The sequence below is a fragment of the Rhinoderma darwinii genome, chromosome 2, assembly GCF_050947455.1.
Source record: "Rhinoderma darwinii isolate aRhiDar2 chromosome 2, aRhiDar2.hap1, whole genome shotgun sequence".
Classification (NCBI taxonomy): domain Eukaryota; kingdom Metazoa; phylum Chordata; class Amphibia; order Anura; family Rhinodermatidae; genus Rhinoderma; species Rhinoderma darwinii.
In genome coordinates this window covers 83,813,189-83,831,094 of record NC_134688.1, presented here as the reverse complement: position 1 = coordinate 83,831,094, position 17,906 = coordinate 83,813,189, and the positions used below count along the sequence as shown (strand labels likewise).

General features: G+C 46.7%; 1 protein-coding gene and 1 long non-coding RNA gene across 3 annotated transcripts in view; one reads left to right on the top strand and one right to left on the bottom strand.

The window, feature by feature from the left end:
• Positions 1-388: 388 nt before the first annotated feature.
• On the bottom strand, positions 389-4,633 carry SLC61A1 (solute carrier family 61 member 1). The gene is made up of 2 exons (XM_075851835.1): positions 4,529-4,633; positions 389-2,181 (listed from the first exon to the last, which is right to left on the bottom strand). Exon 2 carries the CDS (start codon positions 2,143-2,145, stop codon positions 787-789), a length of 1,359 nt encoding a protein of 452 aa, XP_075707950.1. The 5' UTR covers positions 2,146-2,181; positions 4,529-4,633; the 3' UTR covers positions 389-786.
• Positions 4,615-17,906, top strand: part of LOC142742273 (uncharacterized) — a 150,773-nt gene continuing 137,481 nt past the window's right edge. For both annotated transcript variants that reach the window (XR_012881335.1, XR_012881336.1), the window contains exon 1: positions 4,615-4,775. This is a non-coding gene — a long non-coding RNA (uncharacterized LOC142742273). The remainder of the gene's footprint in view (positions 4,776-17,906) is intronic.

Here is a 17,906-nt window from a genome sequence, read left to right as displayed (position 1 = left end):
ATTTCAAGAAGAAAGCCAACGGTATGACACTGAACTGTGCAGCTATTTACAGGATGCCCATTACATACGCAAACAATAAAATATTATCCTGAATTGCTTCTTTAAGCCCTCTATACACAGGGAAGAAAAGAATATTAACCTCTCTAGGGCACGCAGCTGCTGTAGAGCAGAGCTGCCCTGACCCAATATACACAAATGTATTCTTGACTTCATCCTAGGGAAGGGACTTCATGTCTCTGGTTGACCACATCTTCAAGCACATGGTCAAATCCTAGGCAACTCAGCCTTGTAGCTCAATGCCCTCAAAGTTGCATTACATGATGCAGGGAGAGTAGAGCTCCCTAGCTAGTACACTGGAAAATAGATTAGGGCTTCGCCCCAACCCAAATAAAATGATAGAACATTTATCGTCAGAAAAAAGGCTTTACATTAAAATATGCACAATATGAGCGTCATGTTCTCAAACGTTTAACAATTGTCTGATATAAAAGGTCAGCACTTTGTTCCCATGCTGATAGCATTCACATCACACACAGAACAAGAGCGGCTGACACATAAGTGGCGCTCTCAGCGCAGGTTTTAATATATCTTGTATCTATGATCCTGCAGCTGTCACTGTCTGGCACGCACTCGATGTAATAAATCTGCTTCTGAATGCTGCAAATGTCCAACAATATAGCAGTAGTTACAATGTGTCCCTCTCTATAGAAATCGCCAAAATTCTGATTTTGCGCTCTTTTCAGCATTGGTTGTGCTCTGAAAAAAAACTTCTAATTCACAGCAAATTTAGAGCTCAGATCCACTGGGCTCAGTCTCAGAACTTGGCATCCGTAGATCAGAGTCATTCCTCACCATTGAGAAAAGGCCAACCACACTGAGGAGTGCGAGCAGCATTGTGACGGCACACAAACTGAACATATTTCTCGTACCACTCTGGTAGTCACTGTCATGAAGAACAAGAAGACCCAGTCCAGCAATAAGGTTCAGCGGCACTCTGAACCAGTTCATTACCCCGGTTTGTTCCTTCTCTGGGATCAGTCGACGTCTCAGAAAACTCATTGCTGGGAAGTAAAGTCCACATGCTAGCTCGATGAGGAGGAACGCCAGGAAAGACTCTGTGGGGCGTTCCTGCCCTGGTGCTGTAGAGAAGGTTAGCATGAAGAGGGAGAAGAAAACCATGAGTACAGACAAGCAGAGAATGTGCATGGGTTGCAGGTGATATTTCTTCGAAGTAGCGAGTCGGTAGAGTGATGAACCAGCTGCACTGGCTGCCATAAACCCAGAGAAGGCAATACCAAGTGGAGTATTGTGAGGATCCAGTACAGGAGTCCATAGGAATATGAAAATGTATACCACACTCTCAAATAATGCCTGTATGGCACCTAAAAGCAATACTCGGCGGTCCCTCAGAAGGCATCTCAGGCCATCTCCACAACTTCGGGTTAGGCTGCTGCTTTGTCCATGGTTCTCGTCCCATTCCCGGATCACTAGGGCTATAGACAGACCTAGCAGTGGTACTGCTAGCACAGAGGGTGAAGCTGGCCCCAACCCCAGCCACTCCGCACAGGCATTTGCAGTTACTCCTGCAACAATAGCAATGCCACCATTCCAGGTAGCTACTTGAGAGAAGGTGTGAGGCAGCCATTCTGCAGGGAAATCATGATGTTCCGCATGTTCATGAGTATACCATGTTTCAAAAGAAGAAAACAACAAGGCGCTTGAGAATCCTCCCAGAACACGACCAGTCAGAAGCACAAAATATTCCTGAGACAGTTTGCACAGGCAGCATCCTGCAAGGAGGAGGGAAAAAAGAATGCATGATTTCCGCCGACCAAGACGTCCTGTCAGGGGAGCACTCACCAAACCGGAGAGCACAGTGGCCCCAAAGCCACACACATATATGATGACAATCTGTCCCTCCAGAAAGTGGTAGTGCTGGTACAGTTTGTACAGGTAGGGACCTTGGAGCCAGTCTGCTGCCAAGGCAGGGAAATAGGCTCGGAAAAAGTCATGCTGAAAACGTCGGAAAGCCGGGTTGCCTACTGCGTTGCTGGTGGGAGAATGTTTTGAATGGCAAGCCGAGAACTCCAACACTGCCCACAGAGCCAAAAGGCCAACGAGGACCAAATACGCCGTGACCAACATAATGTATCATCGAAATGGCATTCTGAAAGAAGAAAGCTAGAAAGAGAAGGAGAACAACTTAATAACCAGATTTATAAAATAACAACCTTGAATAAAGAATCTGAGATACTACTTGCTAATAAAAATAATATAGGATTATGATCTGAATTTACAAGTGATGGACAAGGGTTAATTGGGGGTCTAGAGTTTCACTTATTTCTAATTCATCAATAGCGTCCAGGAGCGTGGATCTCCAAAAGGATCCCCTGTATAAAGAGGTCCTGCCCCACAGTAAAGTCTGCACCTGTTTGGTTAGGAGCAGCTCGTGGCTCGGAATGGGCAAATCTATTGATTTCAAAGGAACAATGTTTATGCTTCACTAAAGAATTGGACGCATGCCTAGACAGAGCCACTAGGTCCAGCTGTTTACAGACTGACAGGACCATCCAGAGAACTGGTGAGGGTCCCGGCTCCTGGACTCAACTTGTGAAATATTGAAATGGGAGAACACTTTTGCAAAAACAATCTGTCAGTGAGAAAGAACACTTTAACGCCCTTCAGACCACCCAGTCTTTTGACGCCCATGACCGGGGAATGATCAAAGGGGACGTGATTGGAGACTGAAAGATCGCTCTGCAGTCAGTTATTTAGAAAAACGATCATTTTTGACAGAGTTATAACCTATTTTAGCTTTATGCTAATGAGTTTCTTAATGCCCAACTGGGCGTAGTCTCGTGAGATTACGCTGTAAACTGTCATTTACAGCGAGACTACGCCTGCTCTGCTGTAAATCAACCACAAACGCTACAGAAGTATCAGGATCCTGAATACACATCCCGTCCTGGCTGGAGGTAATGTATATTCACTGTCAGGACACTTGAGTAGCGTTAGTTTGTGTGTATATGACTGCATATAGTGATCTAGTAAGAACAGTATTTGCAGCGTAAATGAATGGAGAGAAGTGTATGACGCTGATTGGTCACTGATTGGTCACTGTCATGCACTTCTCTTTACAACGCCCACTTGGTCAAAAAGTAAGACACGCCCAGTTTGGCATTAAGAAAAGTCATTAGCATAAATCTAATACAAGTCGTAACTCCGTCAAAAATGAGTTTTTCTAAATAAAAAAAACCACTGCTGTTATCTACATTACAGCGCCGATCACTTTATGTAGGAGATAGGATACTTATAATCTGGTGACAGAGCCTCTTTAAGTATTAATTGAACAGATTATTTAGCGTGAAACATGAACGGTACAAAAAAAACAATGCGGAATGTGTTTTCTATATTCACACAACAAAAATAAATGACAGTCATTGATTTGTTCTCCCAAATTGCGCAGGGAAAAAAGACAATTTGGCCTGCATAAAAATGGGCTCACGTAGCCACGTCAATAAAAAAAAATGATGGCTGCTGAAAGGCAAAAACAAAAAAATGTTGCTGGTCATTAAAGGGCTTGTCCAGGTTCGGGCTGTTTTTTATACTTATGACCTGTTCACAGAATAGGTCATCAGCATATGATCGGTGGGGGTCCGACACCCAGACCCTGCGCTGATCAGCTGCTCTGGGCACCGGCTGTCCGTGCCAGTTAGCAGGTGGCTACGGTCACAGAATAGCAGCCGTGCTAGTCAAGCGTATAAAAGCAGGGTTGCAATATGGCAGCACGGCCGCTGTACTGTGACCAGAGCCATCTGATCCTGGCATAGACATCCAATCCAGTGCCCGGAGGCAGCCAGAATAGCTGATCAGTGCGGTGTCTGGGTGTCGGACACCACTGATCATATACTCACTACCTATCCTGTGGATAGATCATCAGTATGAAAAACCACCCCATGCCCGGACAACCCCTTTTAAGGTCTTTTCAGGCCTGGTCATTAAGGGGTTAAATAAGGATGCACTAATAAAACTACGCAAATAGCAATTACTAAATAGGCCCCAAACTCCCATTTAGGAAGCAGTAAGAGCTGTAACCCTTCTCAGCCTATTGGCTGACAGGGATCACATGGCAACTTCCATATTTCGTGGGAGTGTTGGCATCTTTAGTTAAGTGCTATTAAAATACGTCCGTATTAAAAAACCGACTTCATTGTTTCTGCAAACTCAGTCTTTGTTGAGTGAGAGTATAATGATTATCCATTTATCATGTGGACATGTAACATCCTATACCAACAATGGCGGGGACCAGACAGTATAAAGATGGGAAGATGCCAATAAGATGGACTAAAATATATATATTATATATATATATATATATATATATATATATATATATATATATATATAACACTTCAGCTGCAATGGGACTACTAGCCTGAGAGGGATAGTCTGAGACTTGTAGTTCCACACTCAGTGGAGAGTTAATGAACGGGACAATACGTGGACTATTTCATTCAGAGATACCGACCCTCCGCCTCTTCCTAATACTTCCTCCTCCGACGAAATCCCTCTCTGTCGTCCGTGCCGGCGCCCTCACTTCCGCTTCCGGGAGTCTACGCATTCGAGAGGCGCGGCATCCACAAGTCACGTGATGCGTCACGTTAGCGGAGTGTCGTGTCGTGGCAGGGACTGCGTAGAGGCGAGGGTGACGCGACCTCCAACTATGTGCGCTCCCTATAAATAAGAGTTCAGGCTGGAGAGCGTTGTCCTATAATGTAAGACATCTCCCTGTTGTGAATCGCCAAGTTATAAGAAGTTCTGTGCAGCCCTTTTTAGAAAGCTTCGTGACTAATATGGCCACGGTGTTAAAACCCGTGCATCATATGCTGTCAGACTGTGATTTGTGCCTTCTCATCTATTACGCTCGTGTAAAACTGGCATTACAGCCTCACAGGGATTAAAGAGTTAAAAGTAAACTTGACATGTCAGAAGTTTTCATTGGTGGGGGTCTGGGCGCTGAAACCCTCACCAACCGCTAAGACAAACGGGCAGAAGCGCTCACCCAATCGCATTGCCTCTTCGGCTGCAATCGGCAACATTAGTTGTACTGAAGACAGGCTTAGGCCTCATGCACGCATCCTTCGCTGTTTTCACGTCCGTTTAAAACGGACTCCGCGCCCGTTACGTTTTAAACGGATCCTGTGCTTTTGTTTGTGTTCCATTTTAAACGGTCCGTTAAAATTCATCTTGTGTGTTGAATGTAGGGAACTTTGGCACGCCTCGCTTAGCAATGGATCCGTAAAAAATGGACGGTACACAGATGCCTTCTGTGTGCCGTCCATTTTTTTTGACGGACCCATAGACTTCAATGGGCTCCACGGTTACTGAACGACGGACAAAAGTAGGACGTGCACTACTTTTGAACGAACGGAACCGTCAAAACAACGGAAGTGTGTATGGCCCTAAAGAAATGACTGTCAGGGTGCGATCAGTTAAAAAAACATATGCTGAAGAAAATAACTGAAAAGGGCATGAGGCCTTATACATAGAAAGTCTATGACTTTCTATGTGACCCCATCGTCAGGTATACTAGGATGGTCGATCGTAAGCCGAAGAGGCTGAGCACTTCTGCCCGTTAGTTTTAGTGGGGCACTCGGACTCGCACCGATCAAAACTCTTAGGGCTCGACCACACGCTGCGGGATTGGCGTGTTTCTGGCCAGAATTTCCGATGGAAAAAAAACGCAGGAGAATACAGTAGCAGCATAGTGGATGACATTTAACAAATCTTATCCACACGCTGCGTAAATATTCAGAGGAGAAATTGACCTGCGGTGCATATATTTCGGACCACAGCATGTCTATTCCTGCAGCGGAAAGTGGCCAGAATTGCTGCGTTTGGGAAAAACGCAGCAAAATACGCACCATTTTTTGCCGTAAAAAAGGCAGGAAATGGTGCGTTTTTGCTGCAGCAGAATGTCTGCGTTTTTCAACGGAATTGCTGCAGAAATTTTCTGCAGCAATACCATTGTGTGTGGACAAGCCCTTAGTATGACGTGTCAAAAGCTTGCTGAAACTAGTTACTCTTTAACCCCTTCAGGACGCAGCCCTTTTTCAAATTTTCACTTTTGTTTTTTTCTCCCCACCTTTCAAAAGCTATGATTTTTTTATTTTTCCGTCTATATCGCCATACAAGGGCTTGTTTTTTCCAGGACAAGTTGTAGTTTTTCATGGCACCATTTATTCTACTGGATAATGTACTGGGAAGCTGAAAAAAAATTATTTGTGGGGTGAAATGGGCAAAAAACAGCGATTAAGTCATATTTTGGGGGGTTTTGTTTTTACGGCGTCCATCAGACGGTAAAAACTACATATTCACCTTATTCTACAGGTTGATACGATTACGGCGATACCAAATTTATATGTTTTGTTTTATGTTTTACCACTTTTAAAAAATTAAACCATTTGCTAAATTAAAAAAATAAATTGTGTCGCCATATTCTGAGAGCCATAACTTTTTTATTTTTCTATCAATTTAGCGTTGTGAGGGCTTACGTTTTGCGGGGCGAGCTGTAGTTTTCACTGATAATATTTTGGGGTATATGCGACTTTTTGATCATTTTCTATTTCATTTTTTTTGAGCGCTAAGGTGACCAAAAAACAGCAATTTGCGTGTTTTATATATTTTTTCAACATTCACCGAGCGGGTTAAACAACGCTATATTGTGATAGTTCGGACTTTTATGGACGCGGCGATACCAGTTATGTTAACTTTTTTTTTTTTTTAACATTGATTTAGGGGAAAAATGTGAAAAGGTTTTTTTTTTTAACTTTTAATACTTTATGGTTTTTGGAACATAACAAAAATCTTCAACGGTTTTTTACTTTTTTTATTAGTCCTCCTAGGGGACTTGAAGCAGCGATCGTTGGATCGCTTGCATGATATACTGCAATACTAATGTATTGCAGTATATTGTGATACTGACAGTCTCCTTTGAAGCCCTGCCGGTGGCAGAGCTTCAAAGGAGTACAAAGATGGCAGAGCTGGGGGCTTGTGTTCGCCCCCCAGGCTGCAATAGCAACCGTTGTAACCAGCTGATCGTGCCGTGGGGGGGCGAGCGATCGTGTGTTTGAGGGGACACCCCCCTGATTTGAACACTTTAAATGCTGCGGTCGCAATTGATCGCGGCACTTAAAGAGGCTCTGTCACCAGATTTTGCAACCCCTATCTGCTATTGCAGCAGATCGGCGCTGCAATGTAGATTACAGTAACGTTTTTATTTTTAAAAAACGAGCATTTTTGGCCAAGTTATGACCATTTTTGTATTTATGCAAATGAGGCTTGCAAAAGTACAACTGGGCGTGTTGAAAAGTAAAAGTACAAGTGGGCGTGTATTATGTGCGTACATCGGGGCGTTTTTACTTCTTTTACTAGCTGGGCGCTCTGACGAGAAGTATCATCCACTTCTCTTCAGAACGCCCAGCTTCTGGCAGTGCAGACACAGCCGTGTTCTCGAGAGATCACGCTGTGTCGTCACTCACAGGTCCTGCATCGTGTCAGACGAGCGAGGACACATCGGCACCAGAGGCTACAGATGATTCTGCAGCAGCATCAGCGTTTGCAGGTAAGTAGCTACATCGAGCTTGTCCGACACGATGCAGGACCTGTGAGTGACGTCACAGCGTGATCTCTCGAGAACACGGCTGTGTCTGCACTGTCACAAGCTGGGCGTTCTGAAGAGAAGTGGATGATACTTCTATACACAACGCCCAGCTAGTAAAAGTAGTAAACACGCCCCGATGTACGCACATAATACACGCCCACTTGTACTTTTACTTTAAACACGCCCAGTTGTACTTTTGCAAGCCTCATTTGCATAAATACAAAAATGGTCATAACTTGGCCAAAAATGCTCGTTTTTTAAAAATAAAAACGTTACTCTTATCTACATTGCAGCGCTGATCTGCTGCAATAGCAGATAGGGGTTGCAAAATCTGGTGACAGAGCCTCAACGGGCGGAATCAAAGTGAACTTTGATTCCGCTCATTGCAGGGAGGTGTCGGCTGCGTGTGTATGGAGCGAGCTCAACCCGTGAGCTCGCTCCATACTTCCCCTTAACCCTCATCACGTACAGTTACGTGATTTTGCGTGAAGGGGTTAATAATCTACTTTCCCAGACCGCTAAATGGCAAATATTTCTATAGTTACACAATATATCTCCTGATCCTGTATCACAAACCCTGTAGAAGCCATATTGGCAGCCATGTCACCCGGCTGAACTGAATTTTGTCAACTTGTCAGAAGATAACTCACGGACTCAGACTGCAAATTTTGATGGTATAGTTTGGGGTCCACCACCTGGACAAAATTTTTTTTTTACAAATTCTCCGTAGTATTTGTGGAAGAAAAAAAGTAGATCCGGAATATATATAAAATATAACTTTTACTATATTTTTGTTAAAAACATTTTTAGAACAAGACAATATATATATTTGGTGATTTTATATGCCACAAGCTCATGCATTTTTCATATCGCTATTATGGTGTTCAACCAAAGACCACAAAATGTCCACCTCTGTGAGGTTTAAGAATATATATTATTTTTCTTTTTTCTTTATAAGGAGGTTCCATATGTTGTTATAGAGAACTTAGAGAAAAAGAAGTCATTACGCCACAAGTATGATAAAAATGTACAAATTTTATTAGGACATACAACACAAAATACTGATATATAAAATTCAAAGGAGAATCCGAAAAAGAAACGCAGTGTGGTGGCTTCAAGCGAATAGAAATTGGGGTATCTAGCCCACCAACAGAGTTCCCTGGCAATAGTTCTCTGTCTGATATAGATCACAGGTAACACAATCTAAGTAATATAGTAAGGGCGTAACTGCGACTTGGTGGTGACAGCACAATTATAAAAATTACAAAGAGAAAGAAGGTCAATCTATGACCATATGTTTCAACATTGCCCAGATACAAAAAATTACAAAGCAAGTTTACGCTTAAATAATAGGAGTAGATCAGGACCAGAGTGTCATAATCAGAACAAAGTTGCCAGAAAGGAAGTCAGGTGTACATAGCATGTGTAGATCACAATAGATCTGTATATAGCATAAGAGATATTAAAGAGGCTCTGTCACCAGATTTTGCAACCCCTATCTCCTATTGCAGCAGATCGGCGCTGCAATGTAGATTACAGTAACGTTTTTATTTTAAAAAAATTAGCATTTTTGGCCAAGTTATGACCATTTTTTTATTTATGCAAATGAGGCTTGCAAAAGTCCAACTGGGCGTGTTTAAAGTAAAAGTCCAACTGGGCGTGTATTGTGTTCGTTACATCGGGGCGTGTTTACTTATTTTACTAGCTGGGCGTTCTGACGAGAAGTATCATCCACTTCTCTTCAGAACGCCCAGCTTCTGGCAGTGCAGACACACAGCGTGTTCTCGAGAGATCACGCTGTGACGTCACTCACTTCCTGCCCCAGGTCCTGCATCGTGTCGGACGAGCAAGGACACATCGGCACCAGAGGCTACAGTTGATTCTGCAGCAGCATCGGCGTTTGCAGGTAAGTCGATGTAGCTACTTACCTGCAAACGCTGATGCTGCTGCAGAATCAACTGTAGCCTCTGGTGCCGATGTGGCCGACACGATGCAGGACCTGGGGCAGGAAGTGAGTGACGACACAGAGTGATCTTTCGAGAACACGCTGTGTCTGTGCACTGCCAGAAGCTGGGCGTTCTGAAGAGAAGTGGATGATACTTCTCGTCAGAACGCCCAGCTAGTAAAAGAAGTAAACACGCCCAGATGTAACACACATAATACACGCCCAGTTGGACTTTTACTGTAAACACGCCCAGTTGTACTTTTGTAAGCCTCATTTGCATAAATACAAAAATGGTCATAACTTGGCCAAAAATGCTTGTTTTTTAAAAATAAAAACGTTACTGTAATCTACATTGCAGCGCCGATCTGCTGCAATAGCAGCTAGGGGTTGCAAAATCTGGTTACAGAGCCTCTTTAAGGTAGGCTTACCCATAAGGATGAACGTTATAATGGCCCCACACTGCAGCCTGAAATGGTAGCGCTCATGCATTTTTCATATTGCTATTATGGTGTTCAACCAAAGACCACAAAATGTCCACCTCTGTGAGGCTTATGAATATATATTATTTTTCTTTATAAGGAGGTTCCACCGACATATGTTGTTATGTCCGCCTTGCATGAATGACAGTAGGAATTGTATGGAAAATTGGGGCCAATACCCCACTACCCGCTCAGATGCCGGAAATCAGGTGGCCTCTCTTCAAGAAATAAATTAAAGTCCTCCCAACGCGTTTCCTCTTGACCAGACGATTCCTCAGGGGAGGACTCAGACTGTGTTCACATAGACTTTAGGAGGCTACGTCAGGAGATCCATCACTTTTGACGTCAAGGATAGTGCCACTAGTATCTGGGTGACCCTTTACTGGACACGCTTAAAGAGAACCTTTCATCTCCCCATACATGTGCAGCTGAGTGCAGCATATAATGGAGAGGGCTGCACAAACCCTGGGGCACTTTACATTTTTTTCTACCTTCCTCCGTTATTTAGATATCTGTGCTGTTATATTTGGCGCCCGATATTTAAATAACCCCCTGAACTGTCAACGGGGCATGTACTGGCAAGGGGGCGTGTTACTATGGGTGTGAATCTCTCTAATCAGACATTTACAGCGTTACAGCAAGAGCGAGGATAAAGGAGAGAGTGCGCACGCGCGCGCTCTCTTCAGCTTTCAAGATCAGTCGTCTGCCGAACTGGCAAGGGGGCGTGTCACTGCTACGGACAGTGTAAGAGCTGGAGAGAGCGCTTGCACTGTCCGTAGCAGCAACACGCCCCCTTGCCAGTTCAGCAGACAAAGTACAAGACTGATCTCTCACTAGAGCTGAAGAGATGAGAGCGCGCATGCGAGCTATCACGTTGGGTTCGTGGACCCACTGGACCGTACCGCCTTGACGGTATGGCAGCAGGCCAACAGGGCGCAGGTCACAGTCTATAGTTCGTATAGTGTACCTGTGGCAGCTCGGACAGTAGCAAGGCAGGCTCGGCTGGGACTAGGCAGCAGGCAGACGTCAGGCGTGGTGTAGCAGGACAGGCGTAGTATGCAGCACAGCACGACTACAGCTCAGCACGGCACTTGACCAGGATAGCACGGGATATAGGATACAGGTATGGGAAACACTGGGAACTGGAAAACACTAGGAGACCATTTGCTACACAAACTTAGGGTATGACAACAACGCTCAGGCATGGGAGGAAGGGGCTGGTTCCTTCTTATAGTCCAGGGTACTCATGGGCTAATTTTACATTAAAGTAACCCAGCCGAGGTAAGCGGAATTGAGCGCTGGCGTCTCCTGAGGAGGAGACTGGGGCCAGCGCTCGCAGACCCATGGCTGCGGCCGTCAGGAGGTGAGTGAGCCTGATGGCCCGCGGCCATGGACATGACAGTATCCCGCCTCTTACGCCCCCTCTTCTTGGGACCAGAGTGAGAGAGAAACTTCTTCAGAAGGGTAGGAGCATTGAGGTTCTCTGGCTCCCAAGACCTCTCTTCAGGACCAAACCCCCTCCAATCCACCAAATAAAAAGTCTTTCCTCTTACTTTCTTGGTGTCCAAGATCTCCTTAACCTCGAAGGTGTCTGAAGGGCCGCTGGAGGCAACCGCAGGGCTAGGAGTCTTGGTATAGCGGTTCAGAACCACCGGCTTGTAGGCGACAGGGTGGATCTGCTGTAGGATCTCGAAGCTGCTGCTGGTACCTCGAATGTATCAGGCACCGGGAGAGGAATTCTTGGGTGTTGGCCATAGACAATAAAGAACGATGTAGTCCTTGTGGACTCGCTGGTGTGATTATTGTATGAGAATTCAGCCCACGGGAGCAACTGCACCCAGTCATCATGCTGCTTGGAGATGAAGTGGCGTAGGTAGTTCTCCAAGATCTGATTAATCCTCTCGACCTGACCATTGGACTGAGGATGGTAGGCTGAGGAAAAGTCCAACTTCACACCGAGGAGTCCGCAGAGGGCTCTCCAGAACTTCGAGGTGAACTGAACACCCCGATCAGAAACAATATGCTGCGGCAAGCCGTACAGGCAGAAGATGTGTTGGATGAAAAGCTTGGCCAGTTGAGCAGAAGGAAGACCGGTCAGAGGAACGAAGTAGGTCATGTTCGAAAATCGAACCACCACCACCCAGACAGTACTGCATCCAGCAGAGAGGCAGGTCAGTGATGAAGTACATAGCTATATGCTGCCAGGGAGCATCGGGCACAGGCAATGGCTGGAGCAGGCCAGCAGGTCTGGAGTGAGCGACCTTGTTAGCTGCACACACTGAGTAGGAAGCAACAAAGTCCATAATGTCTTTGGGCAGCGCGGGTCACCAGAAATGATGGGCAATCAGGTCTCGGGTCTTACGGGTACCCGCGTGACCTGCCAGTCTAGAGCAGTGTCCCCAGCGGAGGAACCTCTCTCTGTCAGCCAGGCGCACAAAGGTCCTCCCTGGAGAAATGTCTTTAACTTGCAAGGGGTTGACAGAGACAATGCAAGACGGATCAATGATATTCTGTGGAATCTCCATGGTGTCCTCTGTCTCGAATGACTTGGATAAGGCATCGGCCCTCACATTCTTGTCGGCCGGCGATAATGGAGCTCGAACTGGAACTTGTTAAAGAATAGCGACCACCTGGCCTGACGAGGGTTCAGCCGTTGGTTGGTCTAAAGATAGGTGAGATTCTTGTGGTTCGTAAAAATCAGGATGGGGTGAGCTGCGCCCTCTAGTAGATGTCTCCACTCCTCCAGAGCCAATTTGATGGCCAGTAACTCCCGATCCCCAATCGAGTAGTTGCGTTCTGCAGAAGAGAAGAGCTTATAGAAATATCCACATACCATTGACTTGCCCTTGGAACCTCTCTGGAACAGGAGTGCACCAGCACCGACGGATTAGGCATCCACCTCCAACGAGAACTGTTGAGAAACATCTGGATGATGGAGGATAGAGGCTGACGTGAAGGCACTCTTCAGGCTATAGAATGCAGACTCTGCCTCAGGAGTCCACACCTTGGCGTTCATGCCCTTCTTGGTGAGGTTAGAGATAGGAAAAGTCAATGAACAGAAGTTTGGAATGAACTGTCTGTAAAAATTGGCGAATCCCAGAAAGAGCTGTATGGCCCTCAAGCCTTGGGGGCGTGGCCATTTCAGGACGGATTTTACCTTTTCAGAATCCATCTTGAGACCCCTATTCAAGACGATGTAGCCCAGGAAGGGTAGAGCATCTTTCTCAAACACGCACTTCTCCCACTTGGCGTACAGACGATTCTCCCTTAACCGCAGCAAAACTTGACGGACATGTCTCTGATGAGTCATAGGATCTGGAGAAAAAAATCAAGATGTCATCAAGATAGACCACAACACAAACATAGAGGAGGTCACGGAAGATGTCATTAACGAACTCCTGGAAGACCGCGGGAGCATTACACAGGCCCGAAGGGCATTACTAGATATTCATAGTGTCCATCACGGGTGTTAAATGCAGTCTTCCATTCGTCACCCCGGCGAATCCGGATTAGGTTGTAAGCCCCACGCAGGTCTAGTTTGGTAAAAATCTTGGCACCACGTATACGATCAAACAGTTCTGAGATCAGTGGCAAAGGATACTTATTTTTCACCGTGATTTGGTTGAGACCCCGGTAGTCAATACCGGGGAACCATCCTTTTTCGTGACGAAGAAGAACCTGTCTCCTGACTTCCATATGAAGCCCCTCTTCAAGTTCTCCTTAACATAGGCGGACATGGACACAGTCTCTGGCAGGGAGAGAGGGTATACCCTACCACGGGGAAGGGATGCACCAGGAATCAGCTCGATAGAACATTAATACGCCCCGTGTGGGGGGCAGCGTCTCCGCCTCCCTCTTGCTGAAGGCGTCCAAAAATGCAGCATAATGACCAGGCAATCCTGCCAATGACCGGGGCAGAGGAGGCTGAGCCGAACGAATCTGTAGCAGGCAACGGTTGTGACACTTGGGGTCCCACTGGGGAGCCTCCCCAGAGTTCCAGTCTATAACTGGGGCATGTAGTCGGAGCCAAGGCAGGCCCAGCAGCACGGGGTTAACGGCCTTGGATAAGACATAGAACGATAGAAACTTGGAGTGGAGAGCCCCTACTTGGAGCCTCAGCGGCTTGGTCTGGCAGATGTAGTCTATTTACCGATGCAACTATCAACGGTCTCTCCAGAGGGCTAGTTGGTAATTGAAGAAGGTATACCAGGTCTCTACAAATGAAATTAGCAGCGGATCCAGAGACCTGATGCGTTTTCTCGACGGACACTATAGTCACAGGTATGGACAATTTAGACGGCAGTCCCTCTTTGCCCACGGTTGTCTCTCCTAGTAACCCTAGGCTTTGGGGCTTTTGGGGACACAGACGCACAAGCTGGCCTCCAAGGTCGCAATATAGACAGAGTCCCGAAGTGCGTCTGCGTTGTCTCTCCTGGGTAGATAGCTTACATTGGTCCATCCTCACAGACTCCTTAGGAGGATCGGCATCTGAGGACAGCAGGGGTTGCTGCAAGGTAGGGACCGGACTAGGAAGCCCTCCCTCCAGAAGAGCTTCTTGGAGCCGTTCTCTGAGCCTTCTATCAATCCGGGCGGCCAGAAGGATGAGGTCATCCAGGGTAGACGGCAGATCTCGAGCGGCAAGTTTGTCCTTAATTTTAGAACACAGTCCATGCCAGAATGTAGCCACCAGGGCCTCATTGTTCCACAGCATTTCTCCCGCCAAGGTGCGGAAGTGGATGGCCTACTCGCCCATGGAGGTGTCTCCTTGGCGGAAATTCAGCAAGGAAGCCGCTGCAGAGGAGACTCGTCCAGGCTCCTCAAACACCGTGCGAAATGTCCGGAGGAACCCCTGGAAGTCACGGGTCTCTGGTCTTTGTCTCTCCAGATAGGGTTCGCCCATGCAAGGGCCTTGCCAGTGAGAAGAGAGATGATGAAAGCCACCCTTGCGCCATCAGACGAAAATGCCCTTGAATACAGGCTGAAGTGGCACTGGCACTGGTTCAAAAATCCACGACAGGTACCTGCGTCTCCAACATAGCGGTCAGGAAGTGGCAAAGAAAAACGAGGATCAACACTGCCAGGAGGTGTAGTCCGAGGATCAGTACTGCCAGGAGGTGTAGTAGGAGGAACAGCAGCTTGTGCCTCCTGCCGACGTGCGAGAATGTTCAAGGCCTGGAGGAGTTGGTCCTGTCGAGACTGGAGGTCTAGCATATCCGTCCGCATATCTTGTGACGTCATCTTGGTCTTGGATCGACCAGCGGGGTCCATGGCCTGAGCGTACTGTCACGTTGGGTTCGTGTACCCACTGGGCCGTATCGCCTTGACGGTATGGCAGCTGGCCAACAGGGCACAGTTCACAGTCTATAGTTCGTATAGGGTACCTGTGGCAGCTCGGACAGTAGCAAGACAGGCTGGGCTGGGACTAGGCAGCAGGTAGACGTCAGGCGTGGATTAGCAGGACAGGCGCAGAATACAGCACAGCATGGCACTTGACCAGGATAGCACGGGATACAGGATACAGGTACGGGGTGTAATGTCCGTGGCTGCGGGCTGTCAGCCGCAGCCACGAGTCGGGAAGCGCTGGCCCCAGCCTCCTCAGGAGACGCCAGCGTTTGCATTCACTCACCTCCGCTGGAGCTCGCAGGGTGCGTGCACACGCTCGTCCCCGCTCTTAAAGGGGCAGCGCGCGCACCGGACATCTTGAACGACCTTTGACCCGTGAGTACCCTGGGCTATAAGAGGGGTCAGCCCCCTAGTTCGATGCCTGAGCGTTGTTAGTTTTCCCAGTCTGTCTTGCAAATGGTCCCTTAGTGTTTCCCGTTCCTGTTGTTACCCGTACCTTGTTCCCCGTTCCTGTTTCCCGTGCTTTGCCCTAGTATCTAGTCGTGCCACGTCCAGAGGAATCTGCCACGTCCTGTGTCATCTGCCACGTCCAGAGGAATCTGCCACGTCTGGAGGAATCCGCCACGTCCAGAGGAATCTGCCACGTCTGGAGGAATCCGCCACGTCCTGTGTCATCTGCCACGTCCAGAGGAATCTGCCACATCTGGAGGAATCCGCCGTATGTGCAGACATCTCTGGAGAGAAGGACGTCGACTGCATGGAAAGAGTTCGTGGTCAGCGACCACGGACGTTACAAAAATGGACCAGGGGGTCTGCACGGGCCCTGGGAAATAATAAATCTCCTTACATTTGGGTCAGAAATTGTTATAGGAAAATAAGCCGTATCAGTGCCATACTTCTCAGAAGCAGTTGCACAATCTAAAATATTGATGGTAGATGTGCTTGCAGTTTCACTAGGGTCAGTGGTATGCATTGGCTCATATGAGGTGGTAATATATGCTTTGTAATGAGCTCATTTCACTATCACTACTTTTCTTCACCTATTAAAATAGGTTCATCCATAAAATTGTGGCTGGAGTGGGCACACTCCTCCACCTGGCTTGCTGCCACATTCACATTAAGACCAAAACGTACTGCACTTGCCTCCTCTGCAGCTGATACCATAGTAGTGGAGGTGCTAGAGCTTTCACCCATAGCTTTAGGGCCAAAAAGAAGCTACCAATTTTATCTGTTTTTTGACTTTTCAAATTCTTTTCCCTCCTCTTTTTACGTTTCTGAGAACCTTTGAGATGGTGAAAACTTGACATAGTGAGGGGGAGCTGTGGGGGTTTTGTCTGCTAAAATAAAGTACCATATATAAATAGATATACTATATCAGTGGGTGTTTACATTCTAAAGCCACTCAGTTTATATTTACAATGGTTATTTAGCCTTTCAAAACTAATCGCCTAGATAGCTTGGAGTCCTACTCTCAACACCCCCACCGATCAGCTGTTTGAAGGATTTTCGTACGATTTCTGCAGTCTCTTCAATGTTTATGTCGGTTTCAGGCTGGTTTATACTTTTTCTAGAAGTGGTGCAAGGATAACAGGGCAACACTGCAATATTTTACACCGTCGCTACGAAATTTACAACGCTTGCAAGTATGGACCAACCTGAAAGAAATGTAAACATTGAAGTGGCTGTGGGGGTGCTCAGAGTCTGACTCTAAACAATCTAATATCGATGGCCTATCCAAAGGATAGGCTATCAATTTTAGGAGGCTAGATAACCCTTTAACCAATGCAAAGTGAGATATGTCTACATGACGCAACCAACACAAGTCCTTACTTTGTACCCGCCACATGGAACTCGTATTTGGCAATAGATTCCTACACGTACAGTACATTTAACCCCTTCGCGCTCAGCGACGTACTATTCCGTCGTGCTAAGTGCATCGTTCGCGCTCAGCGCCGGAATAGTACGTCGCGGGAAGAACGGCCATTTCGGCCGTCTTCCCGATACATACAGGAGCTGTGACAGCTGCTGTCTTGTACAGCAGTTGCCACAGCTCCTTCATCGGGAACCGATCGCTGTGTCCCCGCTGATTAACCCCTTGGAAGCCGCGTTCAATAGCGATCGCGGCTTCTTAGGGGTTAAGCTACCATCGTCGGCCCGCTACACGATAGTGGCCGGCGATGGTAGCTATGACAACTAGACGCCTAACAATGGCGTCCAGCTATGCCATCTACGGAAGCCTAGTGGGTCCTGACTAAGTCAGGACCCACTATACTTGCTGTCAGTGAGTAGCTGACAGATCTAATACACTGCACTATACATGTAGTGCAGTGTATTAGAATAGCGATCAGGGCCTCCTGCCCTCAAGTATACTAGTGGGACAAAGTAATAAAGTTAAAAAAAAAGTTGTGTAAAAATAAGAAAATAAACGTTTTAAAAGTAACAAAAGTTAAAATCCCCCTTTTTCCATCATCAGTCC

What these genes read in the sequence shown, in the direction of transcription:
- SLC61A1 (XM_075851835.1), bottom strand. Translation starts at nt 2,145, where the DNA reads ATGTTGGTCACGGCGTATTTGGTCCTCGTTGGCCTTTTGGCTCTGTGG.